The following is a 16,863-nucleotide window of genomic DNA, read 5'->3' on the forward strand; positions in this document are numbered from 1 at the left end:
GTGTGAATTTTAAGTCTATGCGGGTTCCTTTAGATCTTCTGCAGTATTTGTGATGATTGGGATGCAGTTCAACAGATGATTCATCTGAAAAATCTACATTCTGCCACTTTTCCAAATGATCAACTTGGAGTCAAGTTATTATTTGTTGCTCTTACAACTGAGATCGATAACAAGACTTTTGCCAGGTAGTTTACATGTTCAAAAATAAAAGCATTCACAGTACAAACATTTCCACACATACTCCTCCAAAACGACAACTCCTTTTTTTATTATTATTTTGTAAATAACATACATTTTAGACAAGTTCATATAGAATTCATAATAGAAAGGTTTGTCCACCTATCAGTAGACCTTTATCTGGACCAGTCCAGATCAGTGCATCAGTTTGAGAACATAAAAAATTCAGTCGAAACAATCAACACAAGTTGTGAGACTTCATTCAAAAGACAACAAAACATTTTCCCTTGTTTATCTCTAAATCATTCTTTTTTTTTAAATATCGTACTCATACTTTGCTATAATTTTAAATACATGGTGCAACATCAGGCCGGGTTAAGTGACCCGGGACACATCTCAAGTGTTTTTTCTTCTTCTCTATCATCTGGAATGAATGTTCAGTCTGAGCAATCTTAAAGGCGGTTTAAAGTTTACTAAAACACTACACAGGCTAAGCACCATTAAAACCTTTAGGATAACACTAAACACACACACATACGTGCACACGTTACGTAAAGAAATTGTTGCGGCACCCCCCACACACAGCTGATCTTTTTTTCTTTAACGCCGCTCTGACCTTTAACCATTACACTCAACATTCATAAGTCAACAGTGAGATGGGTCACTGTGCAGGTTGACCATCACAATTCAAGGATCGACAGGTATTAAGATGTTATCTGACATATAGAGAGCAAAGGAAGTAGGAAGAGAGAGAGAGAGATGTTGATTGTCTGTTGTCAAGGTCAAAGGTTAGGAGCGTGTGAGGTAAGGCTCTAATCAGGCAATGGCTTTGGCCTCGGGCAGGAAGGCCTCCCAACACTTCACCAGCTGCTTGAACAAAAACAATTCAGCAAGGCTATTCAATAGTACATGTATACAGTGGGGGAAATACTGTACGTATTCAATACGTTATGTATTTTCCCTAGAAATAATATTTCTAAAGGAGCTGTTGACATGGGGTTGAACCAGATTTTGGTATAAACCAAAACAATAAAACATAAAAAATAAAACAAAACAAAAATTTAATAACAATGGAATGACACAAGGAGAAGATGTCTAAAAGATTTCAGCTGCTGTCTGGGCTTTCGCTGCCTTTCTACAACATCCTTTCCTCATGTGTTCAATCCTTTTCCCTGTTTCATTTAATTTTATTACAAATTACTTAATTTGTAAACTAAATCGTTTTGTTTTCTTTGCATATATGGATTTCTTTGTTTTTTTCCAACATCCAGTGAAAATTTCAAGTCAACAGCACCTTTACAAATACGTTTTCTGAGAAAAATAGTGATGTGTTCAATACTTATTTCCCCCACTGTATATGTAAGGTATATGTAAAGCAAACACTTATACACACACTTACCCGATGCTGTGTATGTAGAAGAGACTCCAGGTATTTCACTATGTGCTGTTTGAAATCTCTGGCCTTCTCTTTCTGAGAAAGATTATTGAAATGAAATCATACACAAATTTTACATTTTTATAGTTTTATTTAGCTTTATTTTATTGTTTCAATGACTAGGAAAATTTGCTGTTGGGTCTCGTTTCATCCAAAATAGAGGTGGATGTTGTTTTCTTTAGAAGAACAATATGTTTAGCTCAAACCATGATGCTAATGCTAAATATCAAAAACATACGTTATCCTGAACAACACACACACACAAAAAAAAAAATACATTCATATACATGTCATATGAAAGCTGAATAAATAAGCCTTCCATTAATGTGTGGTTTTTACGATGGGACAATATTTGGCTGAGATAAAATTAATGGAATATCTGGAATCTGATGGTGCAATAAAACCACAAAGCCTTTTAAGTTGTCTAAATGAAGTGATTAGAAATGAACATTTCAGATAGATGTGGACTCATTATTTAGTTTTGATGTATACATTTATTGATTATATATATATATATATATATATATATATATATATATATATATATATATATATATATATATATATATATATATATATATATATATATATATATGATAATGACATAAAAGAAGAATCAGTACTTTTGAGCCATAGTGTAATTTGAGATGTTTCCAAACATATACCCATGCAACTTAAGACAGTCCAGGATCACAAATACACAAGTAATTTGTGTGGCTCCTGACAATGCAATTTATGTTTTATGAAACAACCAATCTGTGTTATAGAATTATTTGCAATATGTTAACTAATCAAATCAAGAACTTCAAAAAACTGTCAAGCATGTTTATGACAGTCAAGTCTATCCTTCATTATGCTACAGGAAGTTCATTCTCCAGACTTTTGTGATCCTGCTGAAGAATGAGCAATCATGGAATCATGAAGAATCGTGCTGTAAATCATTTTCAGTTTCCTACACTAGGAGTCAAGTTTATTAATTCGGTTGCCTGTATGATTGATTTTTTTAACTGTTACAAACTGCCTACAGCCATCGACACTCGTTATTTAAATCACCATTGACAATGATTTTAACTGTATATCTACTTTAATGTTCTACTGAAGAAAGAAGTCACCAACACATTGGATGACTTTCATGAATTAAACTACTTTCACTACTCCTCCAAATACTAAAATATGATGTTTTGTGCATTATAAGTTTTTCAAACTGTACATACCACAACGTGTCTTACCTCAAATCTGAGCACTTCCTTACGCACAGTACAGGTGACTCTTTCAAAATCTCTCTCATACTGACTGACTTTAGACTCCCACTGTGAAAAACACACACACACACACACACACAAAAAGAGTCTCATGTTAAAAATTAAACATCTTGAAATTCATCTGGAATCAACAGAAACATGCAACAAAGATTTTAAAGTGATAGTTCACCTAAAAGTCTAAATTTACTCACGGTTTACTCATCCTCAAGAAGTTCTGTATCTTTAAGCTTTTTTCTGTTGAATAAAAAAGATGTTTTGAAGAACCCTGATAACCAGTAGGCTTTTGCATCCATAGTAGAGGAGAAAACATACTCTAGAAGCCAATGGCTACCAGTTTCCAACATTCTTCAAAATATCTTCTGTTGTATTTAATTGAGGAAAAAACTTTGGATTAGAACAAGTGGAAATGATGATAGAATTAACTCACTATTAACTTACCTTCAGCTGTCCAAACATTTAAACGCAAAAGAAAATATTTTGGAATGTTGGAAACAGTAACCATTCCCATTAACATCCATAGTTAAGTTAAACAAACACAACGGAAGTCAATGGTAACTGGTTTCCAACATTTTCCAAAATATCTTCTTTTGTTTTCAACAGAAGAAAAAAACTCAAATAGAGGATGGTGACCAATGAAGGGTTAGTAAATGATGTCATTTTGCGGTGAACTATCCCTTTAAGTGTTGCCCTACTGTATGTGCAGAGTGTTCATTCACGCTTGATGGTTTAACCTCATTTATGTCGTCCTTCGCCTGCTGCAGTTTCTCAGGTTTGTTTGCCCACAGCAGTTTGGCTTCAGCCTCTCGCTTCTTCTGCAGTGTGATCTGAGCTTCCTGCAGACGCTGCCACACTTTCATTCTCTGCTCAAAACAGCACTGAGGGCGGAAAACAACACAATAAACAAAAACATATTATTCATATATGGTGAGATGATCTAATTACTGGTTTTGAATAGTAATGAAGCTGGATCATAACAATACACATCAGCGGCAACCCAAAGACAAGTTTGTATGTTCTGCTTTCATCACAATGGTAAAAGGTTTAAAAATCTAAGTTGAATCAATAGCTATATACTATTTTTATGCGCATTTTGGAGTAATCACATAAAAAATGCTTAATGGAAATGTCAAGATGAGCATAAAAAACTAAAAACAACTGAGTAGGGTTAACTTTTTAATTCAATAAGAAAAAAGTGATTTTGTAAATTCTGAAATCTAACAGTTTTAAAAACGTGGTGTTGGGACAGAATAAATGGAAAAACCAGTGGAGCGACCGATGTAAACAACATTGTAAGACCAATGAAAATAGTCTGTTGTAAAAATATAAAAACGGTTGTGTTGGACATGCCAAAATCCCTCAGCTAAAGTCCATCATCAAAGTGGATTAATATCATTACCTCCATAATGGTCCTGAGTGTCTGCACTCAAGAGTGTCTCATGCCTCCACAAATGTACTACATAAGAAAAAAGGCCAGCAGTGGCTCCTCCTAACCATTAAATTCTATTTTTATTTTTGATATTTTGTACCAGTTTATCAGGAAGTGGTGATTTTCTTTCATTGACTTTTTGGATGAAATCTCATTTTCTTTATTCTCAAATGTTTTATAATAAATTCCAGTTTTGCGCTTTAAGTCTAATTCGCATCTTTGGTTGGAAACATAGCTATTGTCAGTTAGGAATAACTTAGCACGATCTTTAAAAGGGACCTATTTTACCAGTTTAACAAGATGTAAGATAAGCCTTTGGTGTATTCAGAATGTGTCAGTAAAATGTCAGCTCAAAATACCCATCAGATAATTTATCAAAGCCTCCAGAATCTGCCCTATTTGGTGTCTGAGTACAGTGTAGCTGTTTTTGTAGCCTGTGGCTTTAAATGCAAACGAGCTGCTCCTCCCTGCCCACTATTCCAAGGTGTGTGTCTGCGCTTCCTGCCTTACATCAGATAGCAGCAGTCAGTGACAAAGACGGACACGAATGAAGCTGAAATACAGCTCATTAGTCAAAAGTACCAAGTAAGTTTATTCCATGTATTTGTGGTGGAGTTTATTCAAGCCTTTCTGAAATGATGAGTCACACACAAATGCCATTAGCGTTTACTGACACCATCTGGCCATGGTGATTATAGCAGTTAAGAATTAGCAATTTTATTGTCTTTATTACTAGCATGCTCTGTTTTAAAAAAAACTTTTACATTTATAAAACTTATCAACATTACAGATAGTTGTAACAAATATTTTAATCTCAGTTTATTTGCAAAACAATGTTCCGTGGACATGTGTATACATGTTATTGTTGAAACACGGTGCCTGTCAATCAAATTGGTGGCCAGGGAAAACCACACTCCAACGTCAAGTTGCGGTGAGCCTCAAAATCACTGTGATTTGTGTCCTATTTTAACGTTAGGAAATTTAAAAAGAGACTTGTTGTGTTTGTATCACTCCACTAAGACAGTGAACAAACTATAACTACACACAATCCTGTCCAAACAGCTTACAAAAGATGATTTTAATCATAAGTGCTCTTTAAACAATAATCACGCATCTCTAGTCTGGTTAAATGGTTATGCTCACTCACCCTCACAGCACCCAGCAGTCGGACGTAATCGGCCAGGAGCTCTGCGAGGATGAAGAAATCGCTGAAGGCCTGCTGCTGATGTAGCTGCTCCATCTTATCCTCCACCTCTGCCAGCTGTGAAAGGGCACGGGACAGGGCCGAGTTCTCCTCCACGCTACCCAGCATGGCCACACTCTTACTGAACACCGCTGTGTTAATACACAACTCTACAGGAGGAGACAGATGCTCAGTCACAGTATGACTCTAAAAGACTGGCTTTACAGTGCACTTTTTGACTCTCACCTTTCCTGTGGTTTACTAATGAGTCCACGGCTGCATGGAGTCTCCTCAGCAGCTGCTCCTCATTCTCCACCTCCTGCAGCTTACTCTCAAACCACTGACAAACACAAACACACACAACTGTAAACCACTAGCCAACTGTGAATGCCTGGGAGATTAAGTGTTTTGGCACCAGGTAATTACAGGAACTTAGGTATACTGTAGGAACTAGCCACTAGAACCAAGAACTAAATTCCCTCAATTATGCTCCTGGACCAGATATAAGCAACATTTAACACTGTTGACTACTAACTTGTAGCACTTTACAATACTGTGCTGGTGTTTTGTATGGCATGGCCAGTTAATTCCATGTTCCAGCAGTGCAACACACCAAAAAGCTGGTAGTTCCATTAATAGTTCTAAGAATTGTAAAGAGAGAGATTTTTGAGTTTATTGCAATATCAGCGTCTCTGGCTACAGTAAGTTATGGCAAAAAAAAAAAACAGATCAAGTTGACCACATTTTATAAATACCACTTTTCTATAATTATAAACATATTCTAACAATTAAAAGTCATCAACAGCAATAAATAATACACAAGGTAAAATATATAAATAACAATAATAATAACAATAATAATGTGTAAGACAAAAATCTAAAACTGTTTTTTAAGGTTTACTTTTGATTTTTAAAATGGTACAATTTTAGAAGGATTCACATTTAAAATATTTCACTAAATGTCTCTCCAGATAAAAATTGTTGTCTGATAACATTAAAAATAGGACATTCCACAAGAATATGTTTAACAGTTTGGTTTCTGTTGCAATTTTGACATTTTGGGGGTTCTTCTCCTTTGAGTAAGTGTTCATGTGTGAGTCTTATGTGTCCAATGCGGCATCTTCTATAAACAATCTCATCATGTCCTGAGTGTGGCTGAATTTCAAAAAGTTTATTTTCTGAGCACTAATCAATTCTGTTTGCCATTTGTTAAGAATATAGCCTTTTATTAGTGGCTTTAGATCCAAAGGTGAGATTTTGTACTCCTTTATCTTTGCTGTCAGGGCTGTTTTCTAAAAATTGTGAAAAAGTCTGGCGTGAAAGCCTATAATGTACGTATTCAGCCCAGATTTTACATAGTTTTTTTGCATTTTTTTATAATTCGTTTCGACTGAGCAGGATGGTTTAGTGCAGTATGGTGAGAACTGTTCAATTTCCAAGGTCACAATTTCATTGATATTTCCGATGTCAGAAGAACTAAAAAAGTGAAGGCTATACTGTAACATTTTTTGGGGTCTTTTTCATAAGGTACCTAGCACAACAGTACAGTACCAAAGTGGTGAAGCTACACTTGTTGCAGAACGCTGTTTTTTAGGTTTACATTTACAGTGGAACAAGAAACACTACACAGTATTGACTATTTCAATGTGGTGACGTCATTGGCCTATGAACATTTCCTGCTTGTCAAACTACTTCATAACAGTAATTGGAGGCAATTCAATTATAAAGTTAAAACAGCTTTCACAATATTATTTAATTCACTATTTTAATTCACAGGAAATGCATTGGCACCATTGTAATAGTTTACATGCCTCAAAATTCTTTAAATAATGAAGTTGTAAAGCTATGAACCATAATCAATTGAAGCTTGTTTCTTCTTGTGATAAACAGCCACATATCAAGAAGCAAGAACATGATTAACTGTATGTCCTCTATTGTTGTTTACTGGACTGTTTCTATCAGGTCTAAAACATGTAGAAAGTATGACTTACACAATGTCCTCTCTTTCTTGGGTGCACTTACTGTGCATCTACATTTTTTGAAATAATGAACTTGAGCTCAACCTAAAAGGCTTTTTTTTCGAGTGAGTATAATGTTTATTGCTCCATGTCATACACCATTCCTGCTGAGTGAGGGGGCTATTGGCAGTGGAAATGCAAGCCTGGTCAAGGTGACCCATACCAATTCATACTGTAATGTACTTAACTGGTCTGTACTGAACCGAACCGCTCAGTGAAAATGAAGCAGTAGTGTATGTAAACAGTTGAATATTCAATCTTCTAAAGTATGATGACGAAAACTTTTTCTCCCCACAAGTTACAAGTAATAAAAATGTATTTGTATTCTTTAAACTAAAGTTGTATGTCTTCAGTAGTTTGCTGTTCTTTACAAAATGAAAGTAAATCAAGCCACCTACACATGACACCTATACATACAAAGTGTGCATAAAATCAGTTTCTAAAATCATGTGCTAATGATAAACTTTGCATCGCACAGACTGTATGCAAAAGTATATTAGGGACTTTAAAACTAAAAGAAGTGAGTTTCTCTTACATTATCTGACTCATTTATTTTAATGGTCATCTTATTTACGGCATCAGATGCTCTGTTTATCATCTTAAGCAGGCCAGGTCCACTTAAAGTTTGAGTATTCACAGCTCTGGGCAACTAAAAACACAAACACAAACAAGGTTAGAAATTAAATGTGTATTTAAAGATACTTTGCAATGTGTCTAGAAACATGATAAAGGTCACCTCATCTCTTTCTAAAAATTCTCGAACATCTGGATCCTGCAGTAGAGATGGATGGGCCACTACTCTCTGTAGATACCTGCAGTAATCACAGACATACAGGCAATTTAAATGTTAAAAGTCCCATGAAATTAAAATAAAGTTTTTTAAATGTTAATATCAGTATAGTTAGTTTTTAAGATATCTATAAGCTATTGTGCTCCAAATCAGAGACACAATTTGTGTTTAGTAGATATAAACTAAAATAAACATGTAAAGCTTGTAGTTTTGTCACTTCCGCCCATATGGAGCAAAAAAATAATAATAATTCACGTCACCTCACACACCCAGTTTCTCATCAAATCTTGGCCAATCAAATGCTCTCTAATTTCTGACATGCCCCGCCCTCCTTCAGGATGCTTCTCACTTGCTTTTCATTTGATGCAATTGAGCTCAATCCCTCTACCTGGCAATTGAGCTCAATCCCTCTACCTATAACGCTATAGGCTGTTTTTTAAAAAGGGGAGGAGCTACACTATGTCTCTATGTCACTATGTTTCGGTTGAGATTACGTCAAACATCAAATAAAAATGCACATTTCAAAGCACTTCATGGGATCTTTAAAAGTTAAACAAGTGTTGTTGTGAATATGCATATTAAATATTATAATTAAAATATCCATAAATTTCTGCTTTACTTTTGAAACAAAAACCTTAACAAGACTAAATTTATTTTTTGATGAGGGTTGAGGGAGTTTGAATGTGTCACAAAATAAACATGAAACAATGGCCAACTTCTTAAAGTATGTGGCTATCTAAATACGTTATTTAAAATCCATCCACATTTTAGTCTATATTTATTCAAGGTTAGTTTAGGTTACATTACTACTTTCTTTAAAACTGCTGCTACATTTGTATGTATATATTATCTAACTGCCAATGCAGTTTTTAATCTGTGTACTTTGTCTGTAATTGTTTTCTATATTTACTGTTTTGACTGTATACTGCAAGTGTTTGCTGTTGTTTCCAGAGTGAATGGTTTCATTTTAATCCACTATGATGTGATGTTCATGAAATTATATGTTTTTTAAAGCTGACTCTGACTTTTTGTGTGAAAGTCACTAAGTATTCACCCACTCCTACTTATTTTCTGTCTATTAAATTTTTTTCACAAGCATTTCCTACATCAAAATGTTGCATCATACTAAGAGTTTTTCTATTCATGTCCAATTTAGATCATATTTACATGTGAACATTCATCACTTACTCTTTCAGAAAAATGCAATTGATAGACTTCATTGTATGTGTACATGTAAATATGTATGTATTCACCTCTCCAGCGCTGCTCGTCTCTTTTCCACAAACTCCGCTGAGGATGAATCCTCCTTCCCTACCTTGACTTTCGTCATTCCTGTGACACAATAAACCACTCACTCAGTCAGTAAATCAAACCAGACTGTTCACAAAAATATGATGCAAGTGACAGCCAACAAGTGCGAGCTCAGAATGAACATCCTTGTGACAGACTGTCTAGGCAGGCTTAATAGAGTAACTCTACTAGACAAGAGCTTCTTTACCCACTACACTCTTTTGAGGTGCAGGTGGGATGATGCAGCCCATCAGCGAGTTTTTAGCTGACATCTTTTCGTAAAGTCCCAGAAAATCACTGAAACGGCGACGCACTGTAAACGTCTTATTAGCAAACATGGGCAGTGTAGTCTGGAGAGAAACAGAGACATGGAGAATAGGTATAATGCTAACATATAAATTGTTAACAATTATTATATTTATATTTATGTACCTGAGTGGACACTTTGTAAGACATGTAGGCAGTCATGCCATCTCCTGCAACATAACAAACACAGAAAAACAGTCACTGTAGCTCTAAACTAAACAGTCATAGCAAAACGCCTAATCTAGAAAAGCAGTTCTCAATCTTTCACGTGTTCAAGAAAATATTTTGAAAAACCACACAGAAGCAAAGATATTTCCCCTGGTACTACAGACGCAATAAATACAAACCAGCTTTATTTCTGCATGAGTGTTAAGCGATTGACCATTATTTTGATTTTTTTTTTTTTTTGCAGGAGTTTTAAGATGTGTATTTTTTTATAATAACAAGGCAAATAAGAGTACTGTATGATAAAATCCTGGTTGCTGTAATTCTTAATGTTTACACGATTTAGCATTTAAAAAACTTTTTAAGATTTTTGCTGAGGCTGTTTGAAAACCACTGTTTTAGACAATTATAGATGATTTTTCCACATCACTTTTTAAAATATACAAATAAATTGTAATTGTATCATTTTACTTATTTAATTTGTCACAATTTCAAATTCATTGATGTGTGGTGCAAATTAGGGCTGCAGGATATTGAGAAAATCTGATGTTTCAATATTTTATCCTTCTGCGATAAATATTAGGATATGAAAACAGTTTCACATAATAGTTTGAAAACCGTCTATTTGATGGTTTTCTGTGGGTTCAACAGTATTCAGGTACAGAAATTGAATACGCACAATTGCAAAAAAAAAATGCTTTTTCTTGTTTTGCTTTGCCTTAATTCTAGTTCAATGTAATGTAATGTATTTTTATATTTAATGCAATGTCAGCAACCAAGGCTATTCTCGTGGCAGGAACATTTCAATAACAAATATACAATTAAAAACAACAAACAAGTTAATACATAAATTAAACAAGATATTTTGTGTTAATACATGATAAAAATTATTTAAAAAATTCCTGGTGTCACTTTGTTAAACATGTCCTTAAGAAAGTTCATTTCATAACAAAGTGTCAGGGTTCTGCCACTCTGGTCTTGTGAATTCTTGTTTTGGTGGCAGAGTCCGGACACTAGCCCTGTTTTGTCCTGTTTCTGTCATTGTGTGTGTCTCTGTGTGTGCGTGCGCCATCAGACACCGACACGCGCGCACTTGTAGTAGTGTTTGTGTTTTGTTCTGTCGGCATCACGCTGTTTCATTCTCATCGTCTTCGTCTAGTTTCTTTCGGTTTTGGGTGACGCTGAGATGAAGCATGCGCGTTGCATATGTGTGAGCGCACTGTAAGGTGTATCTATCGTGTGCTCGTGTCTTGCGTCTGTAGTCAAAGCACGTGGCTATGTGTTTACATTGTGGTCATGTGCTTTTGTGTGCTTCAGTGTTGTGCTTGTGTTGTCATGAACATGCGGTTAATGAGTTCTCTCATTGGCTGCATGTTCTTGTCTTGTTTTATGTGAGCGCATGCCTTGTGTTGTCTCTATGTCATGCACTCTCCCGTCTTTTGTCAAGTCTCACCCTCCTTGTTAACCTATTATTAGTTAATTATGTTCATCTTTTTGTGTGTTAATTTACTACAGTTTATAATTCCCTCATTTCTGCTGTCCTGTGCCAGTTCGTCATTGTACATCACTGTATGTAGCCTTGTCTTGTTGTTTGTTACCTTGTTCCAGTCCTGATCCCCGCCAGCCTTCCATCCTAGTTTGTTTTGATTGTTAATTTGTTTTATTAGTGTTTTTCCCCCTCAGGGTTGTTTATTTTGCCTTTTATTTTATTAATAAATAATATTAATTCACTCTGCAATTGGGTCCTCGTTCCTTTTTCCCCTCACCCGACCATGACAACAAAGGTCTTCTGGAATTATTAAAAGCAGGACAGTCCAATTCTAGTTAAAATATTTAAAAGTTCTTAATCGAGTAAAAATACTGTTTCAGAAAAATCAAGTCAATACTAAGTGTTTTTTTCTTAAAACAAGTAAATATCTGCCAGTGGGGTAAGTAAAATAATTTTGTTTTCACTTTGAACTGTAGAATTAAAAACATTCTAAGTAATAATTTCTAAATTACATAAACTTATATATTCTGTATAAATAATTATAAAAGTAATTAAATACAATTCTGTGGCTGTTAGTCATCTATAATTAGACTCAATGTTGCATATTGTGTGATACGATTATTGTGGATGTGCACATTCTAATATCAATGCTAAACAATATATTGTGCAGCCCTAGTGCAAAAACAATACTTTAATGTCAACTTTACTTCGTTTTTCTACTAGTTATTCACTTAGTGTCAATCAAAGAATCGAGTACATAACCCACAAATACATTATTTACACATAAAAATAAGGATAATAACATACCTATTTTCTCTGGATTTGTAACGGCAATGTTTAGCTCAAACTGGTCTCCACTTTCTTCCTCTTCTAACTGTTAAAGTCCAAAAGCATTCAGTTAAAATTAATAAATCATTATTTCAGTGCAACTGAAGTCAAATGAAGGGTCTTGTTTAAGTACCTCCTCCATGGTCTTGGTGACGATGCTGGGTTTGAGTATGGAATTAGGGACATGTGTGGTGTTGCAAGCTGATGCAGTCGGCCCAATGATCTCTCTCCTGCCTTGACTGGTGGTGTTGGTGAGGGTCAGTTCTACTGTGGCCTCTGGAGAACACATAAAGGAACAGAGGTTTGAACTATTTCAGTAACAGTACATAATCATTACATTTAATATAGTATTATTTATGGGAACCAGTTCTTTGCCTTTTTCGTTTTTTAACTCATTTACATTTTGTTCATTTACCTTCAGCTTAGTCCTTTTATTAATTAGGGGTTGCCACAACGGAGTTAACCACCAAAAAATATTTATCAAGTGACTATCATGCCAGTCAGTTATTACTGCATATAAACTACCGCTTTCAGACACAGGCTTTGTTTTATTGTAACCACTAGACAAATCATTATATACAACTGCCTGTAAAATCATCTGCTCATAAATGTAGCTGAAATTATTGAGGGTGCTTTCACACCTACACTTTTGTCTCATTTGCCCAGTTAGTGCGGTTCGTTTGGCATATGTGAACAGGGCAATCGCGCTCTGTTCCACGCCAAAGTAATCGCTCCGAGACCGCCTGAGTGAGGTGGTCTCGGCTCGATTGAAACGAACCCTGGAGTGGTTCGATTGCAGTGAGAAAGCGATCCGAACCGAGCGCGGTTATTTCACAGTGTTTTATGGATATGTAATAGGCATACGGCTATATGAAGAGAGAATTATGAGTAGGGCGGGCAGTTTTGCGAGTCTCCGGATGACCGCAAACAAGTGATGATCTCCCGGTAATCTTCCGTCTCCCTCCCGGTCCTCAAATAGGCATCATCGTGCACACTTCTCACCCATTCCCACCGCATCTCTCCTCAGACACATCGCGCACCCACCTTGTCATTCACCACCAAACCACCACCTCTCCTGACAGCTGAGCGAGACTCTGCAAAATAAACCCTGACACTCTGACCAATGTGAGGAGAGTTTACTCGCACGTGACTTGTTTTAGCTCTTTTGGTCCGATTAGAAACTTTGCAGTGTGAAAGCGAACTGCTCCAAGAGCAAAGAACAACAATGTAACATTTGTAATCTCTGTTTCGGAACAACTGAATCAATTCACAGGTGTGAAAACACCCTTAGTCTACAGGTTTAGGTATACCGGTTTCAGTTTAACATTTGCAGTGCCTCTGAGTCTTACATAACCAAAACAATGAACAAATTGTAATTCTGACAGATTTCTTTACCAAGGTTTTTCATCAAACTTATATAATGTGAATATGTATATATATATATAAGGGGTGTAACGGATCATGGTTGATCTGTGATTCGAATGGATGACAACCCATGGTTCGGAACACACGTGACCCGTGGATTAATGCATTTTACTGGTAGATTAATCTTAAATCTGTAATGATCACAGAGAGAGATCGCCTCTCGCGTCATTCAACTCGCATAATATGATGATGGAAGAAGTTGTGGTAGGTTATTGGGGATGTGATGGGTTTCTTATGTCATTAAAGGTGTTTTCTGTCACTACTTGTTTAGCCTGCATGAATGCATTCAGTGAAAGCTGCACGATTAATTATTAAAAGTTTGGGATCTCAACACCCATGCAACATAAGTTATAAATTATGGTGATTTGTATATGTTTATTTATCCTTCAAAGAGCTGCATTCAAATCTGAAAATGCAAAAATCAAGAGAGAGATTCAGTCTTTAGTCTTGAGTTAGTTTTGAAGTTACAAACACACAATTAAAACAGAAGTTCTGGGATAACAGTAATTTAGATATAAGCACTGATGTTTATGTTAAAGATTAAAATCATCGTCATGTACTCAAAAATTAAAGTTGTAGGCAGCAATTACCTTCTTTAATCAATACAAGGCAACAACTAGCCATAAGAGTTAAGCCACTGAATACTTTTAACCGTGAGGTCTGTGATCCTTTATATCACTAATATATATACTTTCTGTTATTTTTGAAAGTTTGTACTGATTACCTTTTAATTAATTCTACACAAACATTTAATGTTTCAATAGTTCTTCTCGAAGAAAAAACGTTTACTATACCTTTTGAACTCAGTTTGAAGAAGTCAAGCAAGCTGGTGTTTTTACACAGTATTTACATTTGAAGCAAAATGTGTTAAGAAGACTTGTTCACTTTTTTTCAAACACTTGTCAATTTCCACCTATAAACTTAATTTAAACAAAAAAGTAGTGCCTATAATGCACTGACAGATATTTGTTCATACTTTAAGAATAACATTTATTTACCATTACAATAAGAGGCCTTAACTATTATGTGCCGACATTAGACAAAATGTCTGAGTTAATTCTGTATTGCACAACAATTGGAAATCCAAAACGGTTTGACTTTCTTCTGTTGCATACATAAGAAGATATTCTGTAGCCATAGACATCCATAGTGTTTGTTCCTCTTACTATTGAAGTTGACAGTTTTCAGCTTTCTTCCGAACATCTTCTTTTGTAGTTTGAAACGATTTAGGGTGTGTAAATAGTAAATACATTTTCATTTTTGGGTTGAACTAAGGATGGGCCAACATTGTAATAAAAATTTAAGTAAGACATTAATCAAGGATTAATTTAAAAGTAATTATATAGTAATTAAGGCCACTTAATATAAAGTGCAAACAACCTGAATTTTGCGTCCAGCCTATAATTAATTTCAGATAACAAAACAGTAAAAGAATATATAAATTCAATGGATTTAAAATGATTTTTTAAATATGTAAACAACATCTGTAAATTAAGGTTAAATAGATGTCTTGTTGTTGTTTACACCTCAGGTAAAGCATCTTTTCATGAACTGTCGCCTTATATTTAAAGACAAAGGCGGTATTCATTTTATGCTCTCCAGTAAACTCATTACGTATTTATTGGCTCATTATGAGCAAGGGTGCAAGGAGAAATACCAGTGAACAGATCCAGCTCTTCATCAGAGTGAAGACCATTAGTGGTGTGATGGACATCGCTCCTAATGTACGAGCCCTCCTCGCTGAAGATATCGCCCTCATCGGGAGCAGATGTCGGTGTGGTCGGTTTACTCTGGAAAAAAAACACATCAACACGTGATAACAACGTAGCAGCCCATAAAATAACTGCGTGAGAAACAGAATAGCATAATAAGTCAAAATGCTGCAGACATATACAATTAGACTTGTCTTATATAAAATGACACATTTCTCCATATATCGACTCAAAAAGATGTTAAACCAAGCAGAATATTGGCTAAAAACAGGAGTCTTACTCTGGCGCCGGTAAATATGTCCTCTCCTTCATCCTCCTCGTCGCTGTCCAGCACTCGGGCGTCTATTTCAGCCTCCAGATCTTCATTATCCGGGAATGGAGGAGGATTCCGCCCGCAGCTGCCTGACATCGCTTGGGTAACGTTAGCCCGAAGAATATATATGCGAAAAAAGCAATCTAACGGTTAATGTTTTGACGTTGGCGTATATTCTACCTGGCTGTGTGTTACAGGTATGCGCGAGGATTGAATTTCACTGCTTGGTTACCTCAGCCTACTTAAAAACATCCGCTGAGGGCTCTGCGCTCAGGCTCAGCAACAGCGCTGAAGCGATACCGCCGCCTCATGGTCTGGAGCGAACACTGCAGATGCTGTAACAAGAAAGCATCCACCGCTCCCCTCACAGGGTCGTAGTTGAACATTTTTATATTTGTCGGGAGCTGAGCAGTGCATACAGTTTTTATTCGTCTTTGTTAACGTTAAAATTTGAAAATAAAGTTTCATTGTAAACTCACAGTGCAATAACTAATATTAAAAATTTTATTTTAATAATGCATTGATGACGACGATGATGATGATAATAATAATGATAATAATAATAATGATAATAATAATAATAATAATAATAATAATAATAAAGCCCAGATCTCTTTTCAAAACATGGCAATAGCCATGCAAGCAAAATCTCACAGATCTCTCATTTAAACTAATATTTTATACAGGATGCTTTATATTAACATATTTGTGCATATACATTCAGTAAATCGGTTCCAAAGCAAAAACTAACTAATAAAATAAACAATTAAAAAGGATAAATATGTGTAGACCCAAATTAATGCGTTTGGGGAACATTTTTTAAAACTTTAATAAAGAGGAAGAGAATTTACCATTAAGGAATGGTAATATACTTAAAGTTAAAATTAAAGTTGTTAAACCAAAAAAAAAAAAAAAATATATATATATATATATATATATATATATATATATATATATATATATATATATATATATATATATATATATATATATATATATACATACATATATATATATATATATGTGTGTGTGTGTGTGTGTGTG

At 35.1% G+C, this 16,863-nt stretch overlaps 1 protein-coding gene across 1 annotated transcript; it reads right to left on the minus strand.

The window, feature by feature from the left end:
- Nucleotides 1-257: 257 nt before the first annotated feature.
- Nucleotides 258-16,035, minus strand: snx1b (sorting nexin 1b). The gene is given in 15 exon segments (NM_001033735.1): nucleotides 258-1,044; nucleotides 1,577-1,648; nucleotides 2,842-2,922; nucleotides 3,606-3,749; nucleotides 5,448-5,653; nucleotides 5,730-5,823; nucleotides 8,037-8,150; nucleotides 8,238-8,313; nucleotides 9,545-9,623; nucleotides 9,790-9,931; nucleotides 10,014-10,057; nucleotides 12,349-12,415; nucleotides 12,503-12,645; nucleotides 15,452-15,584; nucleotides 15,787-16,035. Coding segments are annotated over 15 exon segments (1,575 nt in total). The 5' UTR covers nucleotides 15,916-16,035; the 3' UTR covers nucleotides 258-993.
- Nucleotides 16,036-16,863: the final 828 nt, after the last annotated feature.

This window comes from Danio rerio, chromosome 7, assembly GCF_049306965.1.
Source record: "Danio rerio strain Tuebingen ecotype United States chromosome 7, GRCz12tu, whole genome shotgun sequence".
Lineage (NCBI taxonomy): Eukaryota > Metazoa > Chordata > Actinopteri > Cypriniformes > Danionidae > Danio > Danio rerio.